This window comes from Coturnix japonica, chromosome 5 (assembly GCF_001577835.2).
Source record: "Coturnix japonica isolate 7356 chromosome 5, Coturnix japonica 2.1, whole genome shotgun sequence".
Taxonomy (NCBI): domain Eukaryota; kingdom Metazoa; phylum Chordata; class Aves; order Galliformes; family Phasianidae; genus Coturnix; species Coturnix japonica.
The window spans coordinates 47,992,714-48,019,533 of record NC_029520.1 but is presented as its reverse complement, the minus strand read 5'-3'; the positions used below and the strand labels follow the sequence as shown (position 1 = coordinate 48,019,533).

General features: G+C 41.7%; 1 protein-coding gene across 1 annotated transcript in view; it reads left to right on the top strand.

Moving 5' to 3' along the window:
* BRF1 (BRF1 RNA polymerase III transcription initiation factor subunit) overlaps positions 1-26,820 on the top strand; it is a 152,113-nt gene that overhangs the window by 31,202 nt on the left and 94,091 nt on the right. The window contains exon 3 of the mRNA XM_015865581.2: positions 6,955-7,128. Coding sequence (XP_015721067.1) covers positions 6,955-7,128 — 174 coding nt within the window. The remainder of the gene's footprint in view (positions 1-6,954; positions 7,129-26,820) is intronic.

Genomic DNA, 26,820 nt, shown 5'->3' with positions numbered 1-26,820 from the left:
ATATATATATATATATATATATATATATATATATATATATATCCCTTCTTGCCAAAATTAATCTGAAACTACCTGAAGCGTTTCAGTGCACAAACAACTAAATGAGCACGTGAGCACGCATGCAAGCTGTGCTAAGTCAGCCTTTATGTAAGCACGTTGCATCAGAGGAGCAGCGAGGGCTGGGAGCGGTAGCAGAGGAACGGGAGGAAGCGTAGGTATCGTGTGTACTTTTCTCTTTGACCCATTTAGGCTGCAGACTCGCATTTGCTTTAAGTCGATCCACGTGTAGGCTGCTGCTGACAGCAGTTCTCTTCGCCTCAGCCACGTTCTGCCGGCGCTGGGAGGTGCTTGTTGAGTTATGGAGAGCTGCTCCAAATTACAACTGAACTTTTGATTGGTGGGGCTGATTGGCAGCGGGGTGGGTTCCTTGATCTCTATCAGCACGTGGCTGTGAAAATGTAGTGCTGGAGGGGGGAAGCACTGCCTGCAGCAATAGCTTGGCTCTGGCTTGACTTAAAACAGTCGAGATGCCTTCAGATGTCAAAGAATCAACCAGTTGTTGCTTTGGGGTGTTTTAATGTCTGCGCTGAATGTGGTTTTCCAGCTTTTAATAGCAGAAGGAAAAGATTTTATTAGTAAGAAGTTCTTTAACCTCATTTAACAAACAAGACAACAAAAAAGGCGAGCTATTGTCTAAAGATGATAAGGTGAGCTACCAATAGGTTAGGTACAGCCCATGGATAGGCTATACAGCTTCAATTCTAGTTGTTGGACCCAGAGCAGTGGATACTGTGGTAATGGGAATGAAAGTACAGCAACAGCACCTGCTCTCACAGGATTCCAGGAACTGAATGCAAAAAAAATGGGAGGAACTACTCACAATGCCAAGTTTTTCAGAATTGTAAGGCAAATGAATTCAAATGGCTTGTTGCAGCATATGAAAGGAGTCTGTCCATGTGGGAGTGATATCATATAATCAGGGAGTGGAAAACAGGGTTGAGAAGGAGGGTGGGGGGAAGTTCTGTGGGTGCTTTGGAGGCTGGTTTTAGTATTGATGGAATACAAGGGCCAGTTTGGAGGGAATGAATACAAAAAATACAGATAAGTGCTGGGAAGAAATGTTAACAGCAGATTTTCTGGGTGAAGGAGAAGTAGCTTAGTATCAAATATTAAGAAGGGGTTGAGGCAGCAACCATTTTTAAGCCATTAACTTTAATGGTGCCTGCTGGTTCTCTATAGCTGAATGCATGAACATTTGAAGTGTGATGAAAGGGCTCTACCGGGATGGATGGGAAGCTCTGCCTGGTGGTCGGGGTGCCCTCATGGGAGGCTGGGGGGATGCATTTGGTTGTCAGCAAGCAAGAGCACTGAGCACAGGTCTCTGCATGGAGGTTCTGGCCATAAGAAGATAAAGTGGCATCAATCCAGCCATCAAGTTAAATCACATTCCTTATGGGCAGTTAGGTGTTACTGGGAATAACTCCTGGCCGTCCTTAATAGAATTAGAGCTGATAGTGTGCTTGGTCAGTGCTGCTGCAGTGCCCTGCTGTGCTGCTGCTTCTGCTGCTCATTGGCTGTTTGCAGCACTGGAAATGCTGTGTGCGAGTGCTGCAGTCATTGCTGTGGTTTCCTCTTTTCCTCTCTGCATTGTTTGGTCTTTAAATGTTTTTCTTGTCTTTGATCATGGAACCCTCCTCTTGATTAGGCTTCTGGGAGCAGCCTTCATAAATGTTACTGATGGTGCTGTGTTTTCCCCATTGTGGCTTTGTTTGTTTGACTTATTTATAATACAAATAACATAGAAGCCTGGCATGGAGCAAAGAGCAGGAAATTCATTCAGGCTTTGAGCTGGGACTTAAAGAAACTGAAAGATATGACAAAGCACGCGGGGATGCCCACACATAAGAACTATTCTTTTTCCCCTTTCTAGGGAGCTCTTTTGGTGAGCTTTATCAAAGCAAGCAAATAAAAGGAGTTAAACCCAAATGCGGAATAAAATCCGCACATAAAATGCAGTCAATGCAGTAATTCAGCTTCTGGAAATGAATACTCGAGCAAAAATTACCCCAAACATTTCTTTTAATAAAATCCAGCGTTTGTTACCATAACAATCCCTTCTGCAGAAAAGGATTAGTGCAGTTAAAGTGACTCCATTGCCCAATTCAGGTACTGTTAGTTTCCAGAGCCCCCGGAGCAAATTGCAGAAGGGGAGGAAATCTGTGTGCCTTGATTTTGTTGATGCAGTTTAGTATTGTAATAACAATTCATTTAAGCTCTGGCTGCGTATTGCCTGTTATTTCCCTGGAAACTTCTTGCTGGAAAAAGTATTACTTGGAAATAGCAGCATTAGTCTCTGTCAGTGTGAGGGAAGGGCTGCAGACGAGCAGGCAGAAGCCAGATGAGAGTAATATGTAGCTGCAGCTACTTGACATTACTGACTTTAAGGGATCCAAAAAAAGGTATGATCCCTGTTGAATAGTGGAAAAGAACAAGATGTTTCTGTAGTAACGAGATCGTAAAAGAAAGAAAATTGCTTGTAAAGGATGGATCTGATTTTTTTTTTTAACCCCCTTTTCCAAAGAACGTAAGCTGCAGCTTTGCTCTCAACCTCCTTTTGTGTAAGCGTTTAATATTACCAGGTTTTTCTTCACATCTATTTTAGTGGCAGTGATCGCTGGCTTCTGTATTTTGGTCTGGAATAACAACAGCTTTCTCAGTCCAAAGAATGGAAATCTTCTGAAACAAACAGCAGAGTTCAGCTGTCCTATATGTACTTGTTAAGTCTTCCATGCCGGCCCAAAGCATTGAGGTTGGCATCAGCTGAGAAGACAATTGTAATCCTTCCAGCATGCTGGGAGTTAAATGGATATAAGCACATTTTAAGTGGGCTTGGACCTAAAAACAGAAAAGGGCCTTTTGTTTTTTAGATGCTGATTCAAGAGTGTGATCAAGTTTTACTACTTGGAAGCCTGGGAATTTGACTTTGTGTGATCCTCACAGAAATGCGAGCTTCTTTTTCTCTCTCATCCTTTCCTTTTTGTATTCCCCACCCTGCCCAATGATGGGATTTGCCTTAGAGAAATAAATGGCAGCTGCCTGGTGTTTCTGTTGTTTCTAGTTCTTTTCTTCTCTCTTTAAAGGAAAATATTTCTTTCCTGTAAGACCCTGGAAAGGCAACCAATATTGCATTCTGCTGGTAACACAAGAGAGGTACCTAACTCTTATATTTTTAATCATGCTACTGAATAAAATGGATGAGAAAGTCAGGAAGTTGTATTTTGCTTTACGACCTGGAGCATGATGTAGTTTAAAGGCACGTCAATTCTATTCCATCCGCTAGAACAGTTCAATTCATTTGATGAGTTTGTAACGCCGCAATGTAATCTGGTGTACGCTGGGTTGAACAGATTGCTAATAAATTGTGTTGCAACGCTGGATATTCCTACTGTTTTGGCTGAGACCACGAGGCTTCATGCATATTCTTGTGGATAGCTGGAACAGCTAGCTGCACACTGGGACCATATGGACAGACCGGCAGAGTAGGCATCAGCCAGCACTTAGGGCTGATGGAAGCCATGCTGGCAGCGTAGAGCAAACTGTAAAAGCAGTTAGAAGAAGAACAGGAAATAAAAGGTAAGACAATGCCACCCAGCTAGTGAGGAGCAGTGGGAGCAGAAGCACATTCCAGGTGTGGTGGGCATGATGCTGCATTGCAGGTTTGCTGGAGGGAATTACTTGCTGAGGACTGGTGATATGAATAAAGGGTATTTGGTCTCGGTTTGTGTTTTTCTTTGTAACTGGAGTATTAGGTAGAGATTTTATATTGATAATTATTTCTTTTTATTTATTTATTCAGCTCCAGTTTCTAAGTGTGAACATCTGCTCTCCTGATGCCAATTGCTGTGTTTGTAGTTAAACAAAATATATAGTTTTCAGTGTTAGAAGTGTCAGATTATTGAGATTGGCATAAAGGACTGAAAACCAACAATATACTTTGGATCGTCATTACTGAGGACGATATCCAACTGATATTTATCCTTTTCTTGGCAGTTACCCTTTGGATGGAAGCACTTCTTGTACTTGTGGAGGAATCAGAGCATCAAGTACAAGGGCTGCTCCGAAAGTAATGCCTCCTACTTTATTATGTTGACCTGTGATATGGGAAGTAGATGGTGTATTGTAGCTGATAATTAGCTCCATTTAATAGTCTTGTTGTGCTCTGCGTATCTGTTGTAATTTCCATGGAAGTAGTTAGGAATTACTTTCAGATTGACCTATATATCTCATGTTCCGTGGGTAGAAATCCAGAACAATTAATAATGGTAACTTTTCCAGGTGTGGGTGGCTTTATATATATATACATACATATATATATATATATATTCTGTTTCATAATATAGTAACAAAATAGAAGCTCGTTGTGTAAAATTAAGGGAGAGGGGAAAAACAAATCACTGTGTATCTTTTGATCTTTCCTTGGTAAATAGGAGACTGGTTACAGCATGTAAATATTTATCTTTGATGATGCTATAAATAGAGCCTTCTCCCCCTCCTGTAACAGATAAGGACAAAACCAAGTCAGTCAGAGATGCACATCACTTCTAAGACACTTCTTGTTCTAAGTTGTTCATTTGGAGATCAGCGGCACAATTACGGTTGGTTTATTTTTGCTTAAGCTCTATGACTGCCCTAACACTGCAAGAGCAGCTTCAGAAACAACCAGCGCACAGAATTAAAGCATTCAGTGGTCTGCTGAAGGTCGAGTGAAACACTTAATGAAATACCATTTCCTAAGTGGATGCGTAGCATTCTGGGCTCTCTGGTCTCTTTGGTATTTGTCAGTAGACAATAACTGGCCACCTTTAAAGTAATTGCATTTAAAATATTGATGCTGGATGAAAAGCTCAGCTAAAAAACCTGTGTTATTCAAACAAACGTACTATTTATTTAGGATGAATTACGATGAATTATACTTCAACATTTGAAATTATAAGAAGGTTAACTACGTAGAGAATATTAATGATAGCTTGGAGATGGGACCAGCTAGTGGGAAAGCTAGTGTTGTCCTTTTCGCTTCTGGTTCTTTGTTTCTGGTGTGCCTTACAAGATGTGGAGCTCACCCTGGGGGAGAATGGAGTTCCTGGGTTAAGGAATGCTGTGTAATGGGGACAGGCCAGCTGAGTGTGGGGGTGAAAGCCTTGTAGATGCTGCGTGTTTCCAGCTCACCTGGATTTTTCTCTGCTGTGTGCCCATGACTGCATCAGCTGCTGCTGCTCCAGTGATGACATAGCAGGCTTGCTCATCATTTCTTGCTCAGTGACTGCATTATGTTGGACCCGCTCCCATTACGGAGCTGGCTCTGCTTACGAGTTCTGCTCTTAGCCCAAGAAACGTTCGGGAGTGGAAGTGGTTCACTATATGCGTAGGAGTTCCTGCTTTTATGCTTTTGTGAAAGCTTTTCTCAAGTGTTGTCTGCATTTTACTTTATTTATATATTGAAACTGTGATATCAGAGCCCCAGTTCAGTGTGTGCTGATGTTAGTGGAAAAACAACTCACTTGATGGGCTTTGGATTACTCTTGAGTAGCTTACCATGCCAGTGCCTCCTCTGGAAGGTGACGTACCCTTCCTGTCATTATTTCTTCATCCAAATGGGTTATAGTTGGTTGCTCAAAGTGACTTAGAGGAGATCTCACCGATGATTGTGTTAATTGCTGTGTGTGCTGAGATTAGTAGCTGCAGATTTCTTGTAGATTTTGTTTGCCTGGAGTTTTACCAACCCTGGTTGGGTTTGTGGAGTTGCTCTTTAATAAAGCCAAATTGAAACAGCGCTTTGGCAGAAGGTTGTTCAGAGGTTAAACGTTTCACTGTGTTATTAGTGATGATTATGTAGGAATTTGCATAAAATTAAGAAGCGCAGTGTTTGCTGGTGTTACTTGGGTAAGCATCACAGTCATTCTCCATAGGAAAGGTGGTGGAGGCAGCGGGCCGGCTTTGTGCCAGCTTCAGCAAAGCTGCTCTAACATCCCTGAAAGAAGCAGATGAGTGTTTCCTGTGTGTACACGTGCTGGAAACATCTGTCCAACACATTGAATTAAAGGATTTCTCTTGATGTGCTGTCTGACCCCTAACGCTGAGGAACTTCAGTACTGTTTTCCTCATGACTTCCCCCATTTTCTTCTTAAGCTGTCTGTTCGACGTACTTTTCTATAGCTGGAGTTGTGAGAATGGACGATACTTTGCCTTCCACATCTGTCTTTAGCAGCTGTACCACTTCCTGCTATGAATCATCTGAAGCACTTTTTTTTCCCCCCTCATTATTTTGTTTAAGGGTGAAGGCACATTTGTTTTCCTGAAGCCACAAACGAGTCTCTGCACTCTGGCAGCCAAGCCTTAAATGAAGGCTCTGCTGTGAAAGTGTTCGGAGGAAGGAAGTGCCTCCCTATCTCTGTAATCACAGACAAGCCCTCAGAGCAGCTCCTTTCCTTACAGGCTCAGGCTGTGGTCAGAGGAACTGCAAACTACATCAGTTCTTGGAGGGATGCAGCAGAACGTCTCATTTGTTTGTACATTAATGTCAAACGTGCAGTGATCTGAAGCTTTCAGAAGCTCATCTCCATAGTGCTAACTTTCAAACTATGTTTGGGGAAGGGTGTGTAATCTTTTATCTGAGAAGTCTCAGCTATGTTTTGGATCCTATCTTGGAGGATCTTTGGAGCTTTTGTTTTCCAGGGCTCACTGATGGAACACATTTCAGTTATAGGAGTCCAAAATGAGGCTTTCTTTTTTCTTGTCCTAAGGCTCCCAGGAACATGAGTGATTGCCGTGTTCTAACTTCTGTATTTAACACAAAGGAATCCCAAATCCACTCTCTTGGTTTTGCCTTCAACTCCCCCCATCCCCAAAAACTAACCATGAAGTTGTTAAGAATTTTTTCCTTGTTAATTTTTCTAGGAAAACGTCAGATTCACCACTTAGGAAACCAGCTTCAGCTCAATCAACATTGTCTGGATACTGCCTTCAATTTCTTCAAGATGGCTGTAAGCAAGCATCTGACCCGGGGGAGGAAGATGGCCCATGTCATTGCTGCGTGTCTCTACCTGGTGTGCAGGACAGAAGGAACTCCTCGTATCCTTTCACAGTTGTGCAATATGAAAGTTGTCCCTTGGTACCCAACATAAAATGCCTTTGTGGGAGGAGAAAGCATTCACTGTTGAACAGTAAAGAACCACACTTTAGCAAGCTGACTGTTCCAGCTTGATTTGTTCTTTTCTAAATTGGAAAAGGTAAGTGTTTAGAACTGAAGTTTATTGGTGTTGGTTTTGTGTAATGAAGTGAATGGGATTTTTTTCCAATGGTTCAGGTAGAAATTTTCCCATTCTAAATACACAGTATTTCATAGTGTTTTCTTGGATCCATCTCTCTGCGTTCCCTCAATAACTTCTTGTTTCTTAGAATTTTCTTCTACTGAAACTGTACTTTTCCTGTGCTGTGCTAGGGATTCTTTGTTTGCCTTTTGGCTTTGAGCGTTAAAAAACAAATCTCTATTCCTCTGAATTTTCCATCCCAATACTTGTCCTTCCCACAAGCATTAAAAGAAAGAAATTCAGTATCACCACTGTTTGAGCTATGAGGAAAAACTCGTTTGATAAACTAGGAAACTGACTTAGAGATCATGCAGGAAACCCATGGCTGGAGGTGGAATGACATGCAGGTTACAGTTGCAAGTCAGTATTACTTACTCTACATGTTCCTACTTTTGTTTTTCACGTCTTTAAAATGTTTGTAACCTCTAAACATAGATAGGATTATCTGATGCTGTTAAACATAGCCTAGCCTTAATATGCAAGTCCATTTTCCCCCCACTGATAGTGATAGGGAGAATAAAAAAAAGCATTTGAGACAATATGAGCTGTTTTGAGTGAGGTAAGTGTGGCTTATTCTTCTAACAGAAATTCTATGCTTGTTTGACATATCCTTCTTTAAAGTACTTCAGTATGTATCTCGGTTACGTACAAGACGTACTGGTCCGGTTGACACATCATAAATATCTAGATTCATTTTTCCACCTTTTTCATTAAATGGAGATCATTTCCCGTGTCTTATCTTACATATGAAATTCTAGAAGCACGCTATGAATGAGTCTGAATGGCTGGCCTCTGTCTTTCTGCATTAATATCACAGAGAACTCCATCTCCATGTACATGGTTACTGTGCCACCTGGGATTCGGGATGTGGTAGTGCATGACTGTGTGGCTCAGTTCTGAAGAAACTTTGTTTTGTAACTGATGTAAAAGAGTTTAAGTGCGTTATTTTGGGAGAATGTGTTCTAGCTCTGCCTGCATTCTGCATTTGTTTGTTTTTGGTTTTGTAAGCACTTAATACCAATATAGATTTAAAAACAAACCTGAAATTGGAGGTTCTTAACACTGAACTATAAGTTGCTTTTTCTGATATCTTACCCTTTCATTAGAAACTTGAAAACCTGAGGGAGGCAGGTGCATGTTGCTTACCTTTGAAATTAAAATACATTCAAGTCTGCAGATTAATTACAGTGATCACTGTCGGCATGTTGTATTTATTTTCAACCTAGATCTGGCAATGTACAAATGTGCTATTGGGGCAGAGTTGATCCTAAAGCCTTTGAATCCAGAGAGATCAAAAGCATATGCAGAGAATGGCAAAGTGATGAGATGGTTTAGCAGGAATGAAGGTGCACATTCCGAGTATTAAGCCTCCAATTGAGTAGAGGATGGTATAGAAAGAGAAGAAATACAATGTACAAAGTACATATGGTATTTTAAACGCTTCAAGATTTATATAACACCGCTAAGGAGATTTAGAGAGCTTTGTGTTTGTTGTCATTGCGTTGGATGTAGAACTCTTATGAAGAAGGTACTTGGAAGGGGGAAAAATTATTCGCGAGGGAAAAGAAAATTCAGTACTTTGTTGATGGTGTGTTTTAGAGGGAAGAGAGAAAGTGGAAGAAGATGCAAAGAGCAGCGTTTTCAAAACTGGAGAGATAATGCCTTGGTTTCGAGTGGCCCAAGTGAATCAGTGGGGTGACTCGGGTGTGATAGGGTTGAGAGAGATGGGGAACAGGTTAGTCTTTGAAATGGAAGGCAGTGCATTTCTTAATGTGGTAGAAGGAGTGAAATGTGTACGTGGCCTGGGCAAGGATGGCTGGGTGTGGTTGGTCCAGAGAGGCAAGAAATGGTGGTGTGTGCTTAGCAGTGTCAGAATGAAAGGAGTGGGAAGCGTTTGGAGAGGGAAAACAGGATTTAATTGTCTGCACTGAGTGCAGTTTGAGGGAATGGAATGTATTTATCTTATGTGGATATCTGCTTATTCTTCCTTTTTTTGTAACGTATGTGTCGCCAGCCAGCCTCGGTGAAAATGTGAGGAGAATTCTAGCCAAGTCTGCTGCTGCATTCTGAATTATGCCTGGGCACCCTCAGCCTGAAATGACAAACAATAAGTTCTTCGTGGTTCCTGTTTAATTAATGTGTGCTGTTTAATTAATCCAGAACATAGAAGTTCTTTGTGTGCTGTTTAATTAATCCAGAAATGCAAATTATGTAATAGGACTGAATGTTTCGTTATAGACTTCAGATTTGAAGGAAATTATCTCAGTGACATCTTTTATTTATAATTCTTTGGAAAGCTTAATCCTTTATCTGCAACCTGAATTCGTGTTACATCGGTTTATGGCTTTCATTATCTTGTTTGACACAGAAACCCACAATGCAGTAACTTTGACATAGCTTTTCATTTACGTTGTTTATGTTACTTGTCAGTGTTAATGTTTTAAAGGAAGATGGCTTATTAGCTATTAGCAGTATTTGGGAGGAGTTTTACCCTTTTGATGACCTTCCTACAGAAACTTTATTATTCTTTTCATAAAACCTTTCTATATTTTCAGTGTCAGAAGCAAAGCTACAATGCAGAAAAATATCATTATGAAGGAGAAGAGTGGTTGTGAAGCACCAGGTCTCTTAGCACTCCCAGGCCATCTGACTGCAGCTGGCACTGTGAGCATTCAGGGCACCGCAGCCTCCAGCTTGTAATTCATTTCTTGGAATAGCAACAGTCCTTGGTTGTTTCTCTTTAATGTTTTGAACAGCTTTTCCACCCTTACATATGTTTGAATGGAAACAAAAGGCTCTTTAGCTGGCCCTGCCGTTTCCGGGAGGGAGAAGCTGGGAAGCGCCAGGCTGGGCTGTGGGTGACTTATGGGCTGGGCTGCAGGACCCCGGGGTCACCGGGAACAATGTGGGCTGGAGGGGGCTGTCCAGGTGCATTATCAGTTTGTTTTCATCAAGGAATGTCTCATTCTGTTTGTGGTCCTACTTTGCTATATGCAGCTGTGATAGAAACTGTATGACTGTCCACGATTTTGTTTGTAATGCTTTCCAGCACTGCCACCTGGGCTTTTTATCACTAACATTTTACGTGGTAAAAGTCTTTTATCTCTCTCAGCACCACCACCTTATACCCCCTCCCCCCCAAACCCCCTTTGAAGCTCTTTGGAAAATGCTCTCTTAGTTGTAAACCAAATCCTATTGTATGAAACCTTAGTAAATAAAAGCTTTTCCTCATGAGAGAAGTCCTCACAGAGTTCCCTTGCCAGTTATCTTGTGTAAATACTCCAGCGTTTGCCCACAGAGGTAAGATTGGGGCAGGTTTTTCTCCCAGCCTTCTCAGCTCGGCCGTCCATATTTTTCAGGTGGTTTCAGCAGCATTTTGTACTCAGAGAAATGGGATGAGTTCCTCCAGGTCAGTGCAGGGCAGCCAAGTGGGGCCTCTCCTCTGAGTTGTTTGTAGAAGAGCCTTCCTGCTAAATGTTGAAGCAAAACAACCTGTTAAACATGAGTGTTGAGAGCAGAAGGAGAGGGGAGAAAGTTTGGTGCCTTGCTTTCTTGTGCGTTAACTTGCACTGAGTCAGAAAGCGTCCGGTGCTTTTCCTCCACTGCTTCCTCTGTTCCCTTTTTGTTTGAGGAAGGATTGTGGAGGCATTGCAGGATGCCAGCAGGCAAGAAAGATCTGGGGGAAAAAAAAACTAGGCATCTCCTCTCTGTATGGAGCACTACTTTGTTATTTCCCATTTGTCTGCAGTGCTTGTACTCCATCGCCAAGCTGTTTGAATGTCTCCCCGTTTCATGTGTTTATTTTCATGTCACAGTAAGGGAAGTTGAGAGATTTTTATCTTCATTTTCCAAGTGCGGAACCGAAGCTAAGTGACACATTGTAAGTCACCCAGAAAATCTGAGATGGAGTAAGTAACCGATCTCCTCAATCTTGGATTAGGCACCACTCAGTGAACCTTTCTCCCTTTTTGGACTGTGCGAGAGATGTTCAGCTCATTTTCTTTGGAGCAGGATCACGTTCTGTTGGCTTCCATACCATCTTGGGAGGCTGTATAAGCTCACGATGAGGGCCTTGGATGGATACATTCTTTGTTTCCCCGCTAACACTTCAAGGTCTGTTTGCAAGGAAAAGGGCAAGACTTCCTTCTTTAATAGAAATGAAAAATTAAGATCTCCAGCAATCTTTCGACCTCTGCTAAACTTCCCAGGGCCAGCAGGCCGTAGTGTACCCAATTAAAAAGGTAACTTTTGAAATCAGACTTTAATCAACAACATTTTAGAGCTCTAGGTAGGAAGTTAATGAAAATGGTTTCTATTTCTCTTTTGGCTGTCTTTCTAGTTACTGACCTTTTAATTAAGTATGGTTGCATTCATAATGTTGGTGTTGGGTTTTTTTTTTTTTTTTCAGCTATTGAGTTTGATAAGGGCATAAGATATTAAGAACTGCTTAAAAATGCATGTAATATTGACCAAAGCAAATTGCTTCATTTCACCAGATTATTATTATTGTTTTGTTATAAAAGACACCGCTATCTTCATTCTTAAGAAGATGCTTGGACTCGAAGCTTTTTTCACTTCAGAATGATACTTAGAAATGGGGAGGCTTTTGTGTGGCTGGATTTCAGTTTGGGAGAGTTTCACCCTATTCACGACAACCTGCCTCCTTAAATCGTTGCAGATATTGTTGCCTCATTTTACTTGCATCTTCTTTCAAGGAGCTCATATATTTTGTAGTGAATGACTTGCATGTTCACTCCTATTTGATAACACAGAAGGAAGTGCTAAATTGTGAGGAGGAAGTCAGTCAGGGGCATTAACAGAAATGTGATTTCTGTACCTTCCTGTGTTCCAACCTTTGCAACCCCTTCTTCTAGAGTTGGGACTGCTGGATTTCCAGAGCTGGGTTCATGACACAAAGCAAAGTATCCAGTCTCTTTTTCCATGTACTAAAGGAGAATCAAGATTTTAACACTTGCTTTTTTGCCATGTGGAGAGCTGGAAGCACACTGCTGAGGGAATGAGATGTTTCATCTTTTCTGCTGATGGGAAAGATGGACAAACTCCACATGCTCACTGACGCAGTATGCGGTTTTGTTCTCTCTGGTTTTGCTTGCCTTGAATTTTGAGTTCATATAATGATGTTGAGAGCTTAACAGAAGAGCCTGTGATTCCCTTAGGTTTTGTGCCATACCTGTCAGTCCCCGTGGATGTATTTGCGGTACCTAGAATGAAAATGGGTACTTGCATGTAACACTTGAGTTGTCCCACTTGTATCTGATTTCTTGTAGTGTCCTTTAATAGGAATTCCTTCACAGAATCACAGAATCACAGAATTACCCGGGTTGGAAGGGACCTCAAGGATCATGTAGTTCCAACCCCCCTGCCTAGCAGGGCCACCAAACATACACCTTTACTAGATCAGGTTGCCCAGGGCCCCGTCCAACCTGGCCTTGAACACCTCCAAGGACGGGGCAAGAAGAAAGAAGAAAGTGACCTGAAGCCTTTCGGAGTGGCAAAATGGCTCTGCCCCAGGGACATGGTGCCTTCAGGTTCTTCTTTTGTCTCCTGGGAGAAATAAAAAAGCCCAAACCCTCACTTGTGCATGACTCAGATGTGGCAGGGAAATAGCGAGTGCAGCTGCTGAATGGCATTATTGTGTGGAGTGCCCTGTCTCTGAAAGCCATGGTAGCTTTCCAGGGGTAGACCATAGTTTTAATGCAGAGATTCTGTACTTGGATGATTTTCTGCATTCCTGTAAGATTTTGAAAATCATGTAGAAGGGAAACTTCACATTGTGGAGCGTGTCAAGCCAACATCTTGCCGTTCGAATTCTTGTGCTAAATGCCCGTTATGGATGCTGCAGGGAGGGAGGGGAAAAGCTGCTGTAAGTGCAGTAGTGATAATTGACCCACTTAAGAGAGCTGCTCTAATTTTGCATGTTACAGCATCCTGGAAATTCAGATAAGAATGTTGATCTCTCCAGCTAATAGGATTTCTAAATATATCATCCAGAAGAAGCAGGAGGACTGTAATTTTGCCTGTCCGTGTGTGTTGAGGCTAATCTTTTGTTTAAGAACTGCACACTCTGAAAATCTGCTTTTTTATTAACTTGTTACTAATTTGGGATGGAGAAGGGTTTGACCTCTAGTGCTGGCATGGAGGAGACCTGATTCTGCCCCATCAAATTCAGTGTCGAAATTCTCACCGCTTTTATGTGTTAGTGACCAACTTTTTTCCCCTCTGGGTTCTGGCACCCAGCAGGTGGCTCAGATTGTCAACTGTTCCATAATGCAGCTTTAAACAAAGCCTCTGCAGAGATTGGGGAGGGGGCAGGGTCACTAGATGGCCCATAAAGATTACAGATTAGGTGGTTTTTCATAGCTTTGACGTTTCTGTTTTCCCCATTCAAGTGAAATTTTGAACAGTGAAGGTCAAAATAATCCTCTTCTGGAATCTGACTGCAGAATTATTTTTTCTTTTGCTTTAGAACAAAGTGTTTCACATCTCTCTTTAAGCAGTTCTTTCTCAAACTAACACTGATGGATGTGACTGCTGGGAAGCATGGCTTTTAATTACAGTAAAGCTTTTGCACCTTGTGGTGTTTTAATTTTGGAGGTCCTTTGCCCTTGCCTATCACACCTGTCTGTGCTGGGATGAAATCTACCATTGCAGTCCCTCTTTGGAAGGAACAAGCATTACTCTGTAAATTTCTGGATTAGTTCTGCCGAAGCCTTTGTTGCTGTGGGTTTGAATCGTATTATGGGCAGGTAGAACAAATGCTCATTGTTTGGCAGCCCCGTGTTCTCACCGTGTCCGGCCCCGTGTAACACAGAAATACTTACAGCAGAAGAATCTGTGCCAGATTTTTCTATTCATGCAATAACAGACTGTTTGAATTCATTGCATGTTCTGCAGCCTTAGTAATTGAGTTCCAGTCAGGAGTTTTTGAGTTGGTGGGACCCTCCTGTGATAGAGGTGAAATGGGGGAAGAAAGAGAAGCAGGGAACAGGGAAGCTGTGAAGGCAGCGATAGCAACGAGGTGGAAATATGAGGGGCAGCCCTGAGTTACCAGCAGCATGGGGAGCGAGTGAGGCATTGAAACAGCAGCAGGATCTGAGGAGGTGAATGGAATCCTGAGCGATAGACGGGGTGATGAATGAGGGGAGAGAAATGTGATGGCAGAAAGGCCTCCTGCAAGTGAAACAAATACAAAGAAGGGATGATAAGGAACAGAATTGCACCTCTGATGTCTTTGACCTTCAGTTATCCTTGTGTGGTTGTGAAATAAATATTTAACGATCTTCTTAAAGGCTGTTTAAAAAGAGAAAATGATTAGGTTGGCTCTGCTTAATTCAGAAGTTTCTCCCTGCATCTGAATTTTGGTGCTTATGTCAGCAAAACCAGCGTTATAACTGAGTAACGTTTTGAACCTGGTGGGAGCTCATAAGTTGCAAACACCAGCTAAATAAAAAGCAGCGTGGTATGGCTGGTCATTGTATAGAGCATTCTTGCTTTTGTCAGAGGATACCCTGCTTGTGGGGTTGGGCTGTGGGGGTGATGCTTCTGTTCCTTCTCTGTGCCCCCACCCTCCCCTTCTTTGAAAGAATAATAAGAGTTACCTGATGCTTTGTTGCAATTAACCCTGGCAGGAAAGCCAGTCAATCACTGCTGATGCTTTTGTTGCATTCACTGAAAAATATATTCCTGGTTGTAGCCATCACTAATGATTTCTGCATTTTAATACTTAGAAGTCATTTAGGAAATTAAACGCTCTCTTCCATTCGAATCATTTTGAAGATTCTATATTTGCATTTTAATGCAGTAAGAATGATGCCTTAGAAGACAGTCTCATATTCTTAAATAGTTTAATTAAGATCGGTAATGCCAAATAGAGTAAATAAAACCCACTGAATTGAGACCAATAAGCACTTCTGTGTTTGCTATCTGCAAATACTTCTTCAGCTGAGGTCTTCTGAAACTGTGCCCACTTCCATCACACTCTTCAGTCTTAACGTGATTTTCTTTGTGTTTTTTGATGTTTAAGAATAAAGTGAAGGTGAATCAGAGGAGCAATATTACCTTGCAGTTTTGTTTTGGAAAAACAGGTCATTTTCATACTGGCCTTTCCTTGTGTCTTGGTAGTTGTCTTGAGAATGATTCCTTACACCTGAATAAAGTATAAGCCTTTTAAAAAGCAGTAAAAATACTTTTTAAGAGCTGTCTTATTATTTCAGAGTTGTTTGCCACCAAGATTTTGTTTGCAGGATTGTAGTCTTACTATACAGAAGTAATGCTCTCTTTGATTGTATTTTAGCATGTGTATATTTCAGCATCTTGTAACATGCCGGGTGAAATTGTGAGCTGAGCCTTTTCTTACCTCCTGTTAGCCTGCCTTTATGGCCAGTCCGTGTCATCCATATCCTTCCTTAAAGGCAAAAGAAAAGGTCTGATAAAGTTGACCTGGCAGGTTGGCTCAGCGTTGTTGTATGAATGATGTAATGCTCAATCACGTGGTGGTTGGTATCTCTGCTCTTTTCCCCCCACCTTTGAGAAAGAGCATCATTTTTCCATATTATCCAGTTCCAGCAGTTTGAGGAAAATAGGAGTTTTAAATGAGACCTGAAACAACCAAAATGGTGATTTCTTCCAGAGCTCTGCTTTTGAAGCCAAATGTTCCCCATGCCTTCTTTATTTTGACTTGCTAATTGGAAATAAGATGTAGAAGATAATGTGCGCTTTGAAGTTTGTGTATCGTGTATTTTATTTAGATTTGATCCTTTAAACATTTGACAATAAAACATAAATTGCAGAGCTCTTTTCTTTAGATCAGCTGTGAGTGAATCATTTATGTTTTCAACATCCTTCCACTTAAGAGAAACGCAAGTAGTCTCAGTAATGTTTTGACTGCATGTGTTGGTAAAGTGCTGTGAGATTTGCTGATTGGTATTTTTAAATGGAGATATATAACTGTTTTTTTTTTCAGTGGTGGAACAGCTTGTGTGCCAAGAATAAAGTCCTATAAAGGCCTAAATAGGGGGTGAAAATCAGTTCTCTTACGAGTCCTTTTGTATTGGTAAGCGGGGAGGAATTGTAAATGTGTGTGTATTTTATACTATTGCACATGAACTGCTAATGATGGAAAGCAAGTTTTGAAAGAAGGGAAAGATCTCTTAACTGTATGGGTTGGGAAAGAAAAATACCACGCACAACAAAACCTGGCACAGAATCACATCTAACTTATTTCACAAGTTCTATAGTCTTTTAATGTGATGAGAAAATCATGCAGTAAAAATGCTCATTCAGCAACACGATGTGTCCTAACTGAAATACTTAAGCCTGTGACATGGAAATTCTGAACTCCTAACATTGCCCTGGTCTTTCTATTAGGGGATTTTCTCTGCTTATCAGTTCTGTGGCTTTTTGGTGGTTTGTGTGTTTCTGTGATTAGGGTTTTATTTTTATTTATTTATTTATTTTATTATTTATTATTATTTATTATTATTTATTTTTATTATTATTTATTTATTTTTATTTATTTATTTTTTATTTTTTTCCCACTCTAAGTGGTCCTTTTAACTTTCTGTTGTGCTCGTAGAGAGCCTTTTAGCCCTACAGTTTCCACGTGGAAACAAAGTTGTTATTGTCATTTCAGGTAATGTACTGTGTGGCACGGTTGTAGGATAAACAAAGAGCTGGTGATTCAGGTGAGGCTGCAGATAATGTGAGAGGTTACCTGAACTTGCTGCTCTATGAGAAAGCAGCACCATGTCCTTGCCTTGCAAGGGTTTTGTCCCCTTCTAGGTAGCCTGCATCAGCAGCGTACTTTGTTATTTCTCTCCCTAATGAAGCCGTAGCCTCAGAGTAATGAAGTTCTGCCTATTCAGCTCCAGAGGGTCGTTAGGCTGTAGATGCTCTTTTATTTTTCTTTCTTTCTGTGACTTTTCCTCTGGGGCAAAAGAGCTGAATGGTCTGCACTGAGAATATTGCTTCTTTCAGCTTTCCATAGGGATTACTGATGGACCACCCTTCTTCAGTGAACCGCGGGGGGGGGGGTTGGGGAGAGTGGTGGTAAAAAAAGAAGTAAACTAACTGTACGTTATAGAAACATCTGGAGTTTTCAGCTGAAGTGTCTCAGTTGGTACCGGAATCAGAGAACATTCTATTCTGCGTGTATCTGGAGTTGAAGGTTTCGGTTTCCCATGTGAGTGCCAATAACTTCTGCAGAATCTAAGTTGAATTTTCTGTATGAAAATTTCTGGTCCTTAAAGGATCAGCCTTGTAGGGAATGCAACAGATGGGCTGCATCTGTGCTGTTGTTTCTTAGGGAGTCCCAAATCACTGCATTCTTATCACATCTGGAGTACCCCGTTCATTGCCAATAATTATGTTCAGCACTTATTCAGATAACACTTCTTCAGCTGAAAAATATTTGTGTAAACTTTCAGTATAATATTTATTAGGTTTTGCCTTCTCTCTTCCACTCAGACTTTATGCTCTTATTGTGGCAGGGAAACTCAAGTATTGGTTGCTACTATGTTCGTTCCTCAGTCCTTGAACCAATGACTTCATTGTCTCAGCTGTTTCTCATAGTCATTCAGTGATGAAACAAGAGAGTGCTCCAGTCCTTGTTTTTTGCTGATACTGTTGGCAGCCCTCCCTGTGGAGCTGTAAAAGAGTCACTTTTCTTGCTGCTGCAACTGGAGAAGATGGGAGCGTGAGCAGGAGCTGTGAGTGCTGCTTGAGCAGCAGTATTGAGAACCAGAGGGCAGTGTCAAAAAGAAGCTGCAAAAAAGGGAAAAATTTTTTCATTGCAAGAATCCTTTTTACCAAAAAACATTCAGGGGGTTGTAGCATGGGAGGGAAGACAGAGAATTTTCTGCCAGTTTCCTAGCAAGCAGACACAGGGAAGGTAGGATATGCATACAGAGGAATTTTTACATAGGAACATATTTGAAGCTGGCAAAATACAGAGGCATTATAGAAAGCCTGTGTTCCAACAGGATCAGTGAATAATTTAGATTGGAGGGAGCCTTTTCAATTCAGTTCTCCGCTCATGTCATCAGTAGATTGCTGAAGCCCTACTCAAGTAGAGTTTTTGTTATCTCTAATCACAGTCCCCTTTTTGAACTTCATGCTAAACCTTTTTTTTTTCCCTTGCATTTCTTGCATCACTTACCTTTTGTTCTGTCACTGTGTATGTCCAAGGAGAATCTGGCTCCTTCTCTGTACAGCATTATTAGATGGTAAAGACAGTGTTGGATCTCCTTGCCGAAAGTGTTCTCCAGGCTGCACAAGCTGAGTTCTCATCCTGCAATCAGACATACAGAGCTGCAGCCCTGTGACTTTCTTGGTCAGTGTAGGTACTCCAGGTTCTCGATGTCTGTACGTCTTGAGGACCCAAACCTGAACACAACCCTCCAGGTGCTGCCTCATAATTAGTGAATAAAGGGGAATAATCACTTCCCCTAACTACTGGCAGAGTTTCTGCTGATGAAGCTCAATATGTGCTTAGTCTTTCTTGATGCAGGAGCATGCTGCTGACTCCTGCTCAGTTTGTCCATGGGGACTTCCATCTCCTTTTCTGCAAGCTGTTCTGTAACCAATCAGACCTGCCATGTACTGTAGCAAGGGGTTACTCTGTCTTAAGCAGTGGACTTTTTAAATGTAAAGACAATTGCAGTTCCTGCCCACCCTGCTCTCCAGCTTGCTGAGGGCCCTCTAAGTGCAGCCCTACCTTTTGGTGGATGGACTGCTTCTCCAGCTTGGTGTCAGCTACAGACCTGCCTGTGATGCCTTCTGCTTTGGTGGCTCAGTGTGAGTGTAAGACAGTGCCCTGAGGGATGCCTGTTGTAACTGTCTGCCAGTTGGGCTTTGTGCTATTAATCCAGCCCTTTGAGCCTGGCAGTGCATCTAGTCCTATGCTTACCCTGTAGTCTTTCTGTCTATCCTCATTGTAACAGTTTGAGCAGACTGGCAGCCTTTTTAGCTGAGGGGGTGTTTACCAGGTTCAGCTTTTTCTCAATTCCTACCCATTTGTTGTGTTTTTTCTTCTTTTGTTTTTGCGTACTGTACTTATTATATATGGTTAGAGTGACCTAATATGCAAACAGCTCTGACAGCAGGGATGTAATTCCAGTTTGCTCCCTCCTGGCTGAGGGGTAGGATTTACAGTGCTCTGTGGATGAGGTCAGTATTTACAGTCTTCATCTTCTAGTTGGAGAGGTGAAGGCACAGAAGTGAAGTGTGCTTCTCTGTTAGGGCAGTGGTGCAGTGTAGACGTGTCTGTCCCTTGTGCATCCAAAGCACACACAGCTATGTGCTGCCTCCTGGAACATAAGAGGCCTACCCTGTGTATTAGTCTCCTGTGTGGTATCCTGAAGACCCCAGAATACACCTTTCCAGCTGCATTTGAGCAGGTAAAATTGTGAGGGAGAGCAAGTTCTGCTTGCTAGTTCTGCTGTTGTACTGAGCTTGTTATCAAAAGCCTAGACTGAATTTGTAAGTCTGGGTAGCAGGGGGGAAGAAATACTATCTTCTTTTTCTTGAAAGCTCTGCAAATATGACACAATAAGCAAGCAGCTGTAGACACGGGACCCACAATAGCATTCTCAGTTGTTGTTTGGAGCAGAGATGTATTTCAGGAGCTTGCTGTAGGATGTTATTTGAAATTACACTGCGTGGTTACAATAAAAATGCTGCAAGTCTGTGTGAAAGGAGTCTAAGGAGATCTTTCCCAGCATATCACTGGCAGTTTTTCTTTTCCCAGAGGCAGATGATATGTACATCATCACTGGATGCTTTTTTTTATTCCTGGTGAAGAATTCCAGCAGCTGAGATAAGTTTACAGCTTCTTAAAAACTGATAATGAAAGAGCAGTCTCTGTGCTGTAAGGGAGACGTGAGATAAGTACTTTCCATTGCTGCAACGTTCAGAAGATAATAGAGGGATAAAAGTTTAAAATGACGCTTCAAAAAAATATTCTTCTTTTTCTATCTTGATTAAAACCATTTAATGAAGGTTAACTTCTAAGGATGTGATGGATGCTGTTTGCAAGCATTAACCCCAGCATGTTCGCTATGCAACAGCGTTTTGAAATGCTTTAGGAGTTCCTGTTAAAGCGAAGCTAATTTGGACGGTAGTGTAAACAGGATTGTGGTGCCTGTGACCTGTGGAGAACTGCAGCAGGTTGCTTACTGAAGGTCTGAGTTCTCAGTAGGATCTGTATGTGTATTCTGGCCACTTCCTCCCTTCTGTCCCCACCCCTGTCAAGTGCTTTCCTTTTGCTCCTCAAGGATCTCATAAAGATGAGTAACCTGTTAACAAGCAATTGACGCTTGCTTTATCTTTTATTTTTTGGTGCAAAGCTGAATTAAATCTTAACTTTACATTTCTTCCTTCAGTTTATTATGGGAGCTTCTTAGCTACGCATTTAGGATAACAGGTCTGTGGAAATTAGGGCTGGCATACTTGAAGGGGGGTGGAATATCTGATATGCATTGCGTCTATTTCCATCATCAGGAACCCAGAATGTAACTTAGCTCTTAAGCCCTTTTTGCATGTTTGGGACAGGTGGGCAAATTACTGTGTTGATTTGTAAGTCACAAACCTGCTAGTTAGATCAACCCATAGCTTGGCCTCATCAGTGGCAGCGAGATGGTCTGAAAAATGGTTATTGACCATAACATTAACACATGGGTGTTTATACCAAAAGTGCAGTTGTCAGATGGTTTATCTGACCCTTTGTAGAGAGCTGTGAACTGCAGAGTCAAAATGATCATTGTATTATTAAGAGGAGAGTTTGGATCATTTTACCACAGAAGGGAGAAGTGTTTGTTTGTTTATTATAACATGATACAGAGAGATAAAGGTGTTTTTGCAGTGCAGTGACAAAACTGGGAACAGAGAAGTTCATTCAGTGGAAGAGGGGCATGTTGTGCTGACTGCCAAGCCTGCTGTGTTTAAGATGTGTAACAAAGATGGATGGGTGATTGAGGAAGTTACTGTGAGTTACGGTAATGCCTGTAATCAGACTTGCTTTGAGAAGTAATTAACAGTTAGGTGGTGTTTGAGGAAGACAAGCTCTCGTTCTCTCCTTTCCAAAGAGCAAGGAGCAGGAAGGTGTATGTAGCAACCTCACCGAATACCTATTAAATAGCGTGTGAAGAAAAACTCCATGCTTTTAATTAATAGCGAGTAATTAATAATGCTGAGAAGCAGGAAGCTGAAGAATGAAGAAGACCGAAATTTCCCCCTGCCCTGATGATGGTTGCTTGTGATGATCTTACAGGTCTTTTCCAACCCAGATGTTCTGAGTGTTGTGTGCTCTGAATGCAGGAGCTCCCTTCAGCGCACTGTGGCGAGTATCCAGATCGAGTAATGAAAGGGTTTCTACAGGCATGTTCCTACCTGCGCGTGATGCAGAAGGGCTTGCAAGAGAAGTTTGTTTCTTCCTTGTGTTACATGACATACGCTGATGTGATTCTCTGAAAGGTCTTTTAAAATGGGAAGCGTAACACAGCCAACTGTTGGATTTTCCATTGAAGGCCGTTAGGAAGTCAGCAGCCTCAGGATGGCAAGGATACCATTCATTTCTTTTTAATGCTGTGTGGTGTTTTTTTTTGTTTCTTAAGTAAAGACTCCAGTGTCAGGAATTTCCTGTTGCGTGGCTGTTTTACATGTAAGATATTGGATAACGTGTGTGCATGATGAAATCACGTTCATTGATACTGGCAGGACAGCAGCATTTGAGAGTTTGCAAACTCCTCTGTGCCTCAATGCAGTTGCACAGCAGCTGCCACTCTCCCATCCCACCAGAGTTCTGAGATAATACCAGTGCACTGGGCTCTGCATGAGCATGAAAGCAAAGGTGTAATGCCTGGCTTCTAGCACGGAAAACGTGAACCATTCTGTGTGTGTGAAATTTGGGTTGGTTCTGGTTTAACAGAGCAGGGCAGTGCTAAAGGTACATCTGGGGGTTGATCGGGTGTGAACCAGAGCGATGCTGTGTTGAACTTTTGCACAGGAATCACGTGTGTGCTTCAAACAGGGGAGGCGTTATCAGTTTTCTGAGGCTGGTTTACTGTTAAGCAGCTATTCTGCAGGCTCCTGCTCCTTATTTGTTTTAAAGTTTCTCTTTCAGATAAGGCGGGTCTTTGTGTTTTGGAGCTAGCCCGGGAGGACTCTGCAAACAGAGTTACTTTAAAGAGAAATTTGAGAAGGTGGGATGGGTGACAGAGATTGTCTCAGGCTGTGTTTGAGGTGAATGCTTTAAGCCAGTGTGAGTTGGCACGGCTTCAGAAAGAAATCATCTTGCTTTGCCCTTGCCTGCTTGTTCCTCCCCCAGTCCGTCCCCTGCCTTCTATCAGCCCAGGTGTTTGTGCAGTTACGTGTGAGCTGGGGAGTTAATCCAGTTGAAAACAGGCCAAAAAATAATAATAAAAGGAGGAAAAATATTTATTTCAGGCGGTTCCTTAGGCAGGTTTGTCACATCGTTGCACTGATAGCAGCCCAGGAAAAGCAGTGGTGATAGGCTATAAAAGCCAGGCTGAGCCAGGCTGAGATTATGCTTTGTTCACATTGGTGGAAATTGCCTGGAGCCAAACCATGGCTTTAACATCTTTCATTTCCCAAATCTTCCCAAACGCTTCCATTTGGAACATCCTGAGCAGCAGAGTGTGAAGCTCACAGCACTGCTGGTTTTCCTTTGCCACTGTCGGGCTGGGTGTGATTTTCTCTGCTCCTGGTTTCGTTCACTGCTCTCTCCAGCTGCAAACCTGGCTGACATGTGCTGTGTTGAATTCCCCATCGTCAGCTGAGAGTAATTCTTCCAAATCTTCACCTCTTCCGTTTTGTGAAGTGTCCCGGTACAAATCATAAACACTGCAGGCTTCATATGAAGGGAAAAGAAACTAAAAAGCTGAACTCCTATCTAAGTCTTCACTGCTGCCCTCCTTCCCAGCTACGTTTTTATGCCCTCTCTGTCACTGTGCCATGCTGTGCAGGTTTTTGGACTGGATGGCTTCACCCTCACTTATGTGTTTGAACTCCTTTTTCAGGCACACAATGTTTTCTGCAGTCATTTCTACTATTTACAGTTTCCTTTTTTCTTGCAGCCTGAGCTTTGCTCCTTTCCTGGTGCCTCTCTCCTATTCTTGTCTGCCAGCTCCACTCTTCTTTTAAGTTCTTCCTTAAAACTTGCTTCTCCTAGCAACCTCTCTTGTTTTGCCTCACCAGTGCCGTTCAATTTACTCTTCAAGGGGAAGAGGGTCTTCCTTTCTTGTTTGGAGACGTTTTGTTTTCCGAATGTAGCCAGCTGTTGTTTATACACGATCACATCGTCCAGGTTGGAGATAAACTCAGGTCTCTAAAAACTTAATATTTACATTTCCTTCCATGCTTTAACTTTCCCAGAGCACGCTAACCAGGTTTTCTTTTGGCGGCATCATTCACGTATTCCTTGCATAGCATCCTGAGTAAACGAGGCAACAAGCATTTTTGGACAAGAAGTATTTATTTTATTCTGTTCTTTTTTGGCTGTGCTGCACTGAGCTGTAAATTTACATGTGACTTTGTAAATACTCCATAGTATCACACAAAGCAGGTTGTTTACTTGGAGTCAGTAACTCTTTGGCTGCAGCCTGGCCTGAACTCTTTGAAGACTGTATTCTCTAAGGGCAGCATTTTCAAAAGAGCTGAACACTGACTGAATATTCAGCTTGCTCTTGGAAATGTTACTGTAAATGGCAATGAGTCTAAAGAAAATTATTAATAAAAGTAACAGCATTAATTTTGTGACAGCTGAGTTATACGTGTGTTGGGGAGTTAGAAGCTTAATGTAGCTCTCAGGCAATGGGTTCATCCTGTCGATCTTGTCCCGAATCCAGCAGCCTTCTTGCCCTGGATTTTGTCCTTAGTTGCCAGGTGTAGAGTAGTAGAGGCAGACAGCTGGTGTTGGAGGCCAGCTCAGCCCCTGGGTGAGCCAGGAGGCTGCTCTTGTCACCTTTGCAGTTGAAGTTGCAAAATCAGTCTGCTGGATGTAGACTAAAATGTCTGTCTGTCTCCTTTTTAGTAGATCTACCTATATGGGTGGCTGTACAGTGCTGAATTACCACCACTGGCTTTGTTATAACTATGAATATAGAGGTGTTCCATGTTCTGAAAGGGGAGCTATGGTGATAACATGCTGGTCGATCTGGGGAAGCGATCCGGCAATGCTTTTTGTCCTTAACAATTATGGAGTTTAAAGTACTGTATTTTATGCAATACAGACACGCAGTTATGTGCAAAGAAGAACAAAGCAAACAAAAAGAAACCCACATAAACCCAAACCACAGACCAATATGCAGCCTTTTTTTCTCATGCATTTGTCTTCACATAAGCTAGTTTGTTTTATGAAAATGGATTTTATACTTTCCAGTTTGATTTAAGTGCTGTCTTTACATGTGCATGCAAGTGCTATGCAAACTTGTTCTTTGCAAAGTTAAGAAACTGCCTCCATTGGGTTTCAGCCTCAAGGCAAATCTTTGTGAGAGTTATGAGAAATGAGTTTTCTACAAAAGAATTGGTTTGGGTTATTATTTTCTAATCCTGTTAGTTCAGCGTAGTTGGGAAGAGAAATGTTTTTAGCAAACAATTAGCGCTGTCAGTCAGTTTTAATTAATTGCTAATTAAAACAGTGGAAGTTTGTAAAGCAGGAGAGATTTTGTTGTGATAAGTCACAATCAGCAATCACTTGCAGTATGAAAATACAGAAGGGCAAGGATATACGATAGAAAGATGGGGAACTGGGTTCAGGGCCAGGCAAACGCAGTCACTAATTTTTCACCCTGGTATCACTCTTCTCTGTTGTCCTCCGGCCCCTTTATCTTATCTCCACATGTTTGTTACCGTAGGTGCTTCTGGGAAGCTCTCATCTCTTACGGAGCTCATGCAAACCATAACATTGAAATTGCAAGTGTTAAGTTTCATCTAAAGTTTGAGAAAGATATGTGCTTCTATTCAGAATACTTGCTGTTTGCTTGTCAGTTATCCTTATTAAGCTTTGCTTTATTTTCTTTGCAGCCAGCTGAATCATTCTTACTGAGTGCATAGAAGGAATTCAGGTTTAACTGTCTTATGTACCTATGGGATGTTAGGAGTTTTTGTTAGAAGCAGAAAGTGACTGCACAGCTCTCACAGACATCACAGTTCTGCTTAGCGGTTTGTGGTCAGGATTCCCTGGCATTAATCTTTCTGTGGTATCCCTGATTGTGTAGTAAGCTTGTAAACAGTAAATACAAACATGAAGGGTAACCTGAGAATACTTCAAAAGTAAAATGAATACACTCCCCCCCAAAAAAACCCAAGCAAACAAACAAAAGGACCTCACCAACCCAAACCAGTCTCTCCATCCCCTCCGTGCTGCCTGGTATATACCTGTATACTTCCAACATGACACCGCGTATTGCACTTTGGAACACTCAACTGGGCGTAGTAAAAACCTATGAAATTGTTTGAGGCTTTCCTGATTGTTGTAGGTTCTGTCACACATTAAAACCTTGATATTTTAGGAGAGGTAGCAACTTGATCTCCTACAAGTATTTCTGCATCTCCGTATAAACTTGGTCAAGTGGAATTTTTGCTTCCTAATTAACGATACCCGAAACCTAAGGGGATTTTTATCCGTATAAGTACTTTAGAATTGCTGGAATATATAAAATGTAGGCCTGTCTAAAAGACAAATGCACGCTTGTTTTGGTATTTTGGGTTTTAGGTTTCCGGTAGTATTCATTTCATCACGAACTTTTGTTTCCCTTGGTACTGAGAATGAGATCATTATTGCAGTGATTCATTGTGCCCTCACATTATCCACAGATTACCAGATTATAAAGGCAGAAGGGGAGTGCTCTGACCGCTCAGCCTGACCTCTTGCATCACGTTGGTCAAAGGATTCCCTTGAATTAAATCTTTTGAAGTTAAGCCTTTAGACTCATCTCATTTGGTTTAGAAGCTTCCGAAGGTGGCCGATCAGCTGCATACCTTGGTGAAGTCAGCTAAAAAATAAGCACACACACACACACACACAAAAGCAGCTGAAACTGTTGAAGTTTCCTTCTTTTCTTTTGAGATTGGGTACATTTATAACCCAAGAGCCCTTGTGTTTAGATGCTGTTGTTTTGCACGTGTCTATCTACAATATCAGTAGCTTTCTGTCTCTTGGGGAACTTTTCCATGTGTTAGCAGTCTCCGTATGTAAAATTATCATTGTGTTCTTTGTGCTTCAAAGAAAACATTTATCTTAGGATTGTATAAATTTTGAGTACATATTAAGTATTATCTGCAGTTTTCAGCTGTTGTTATATGTTCTTCTGAACCGTTCCAGCTCTGAAAAGGAGTTTCAAAACAACTGCCTGTTTTTACATCTACTTCCTGCTGATAATTGTGCTCACAATATTCACAGTAAAGGCCAACCCGT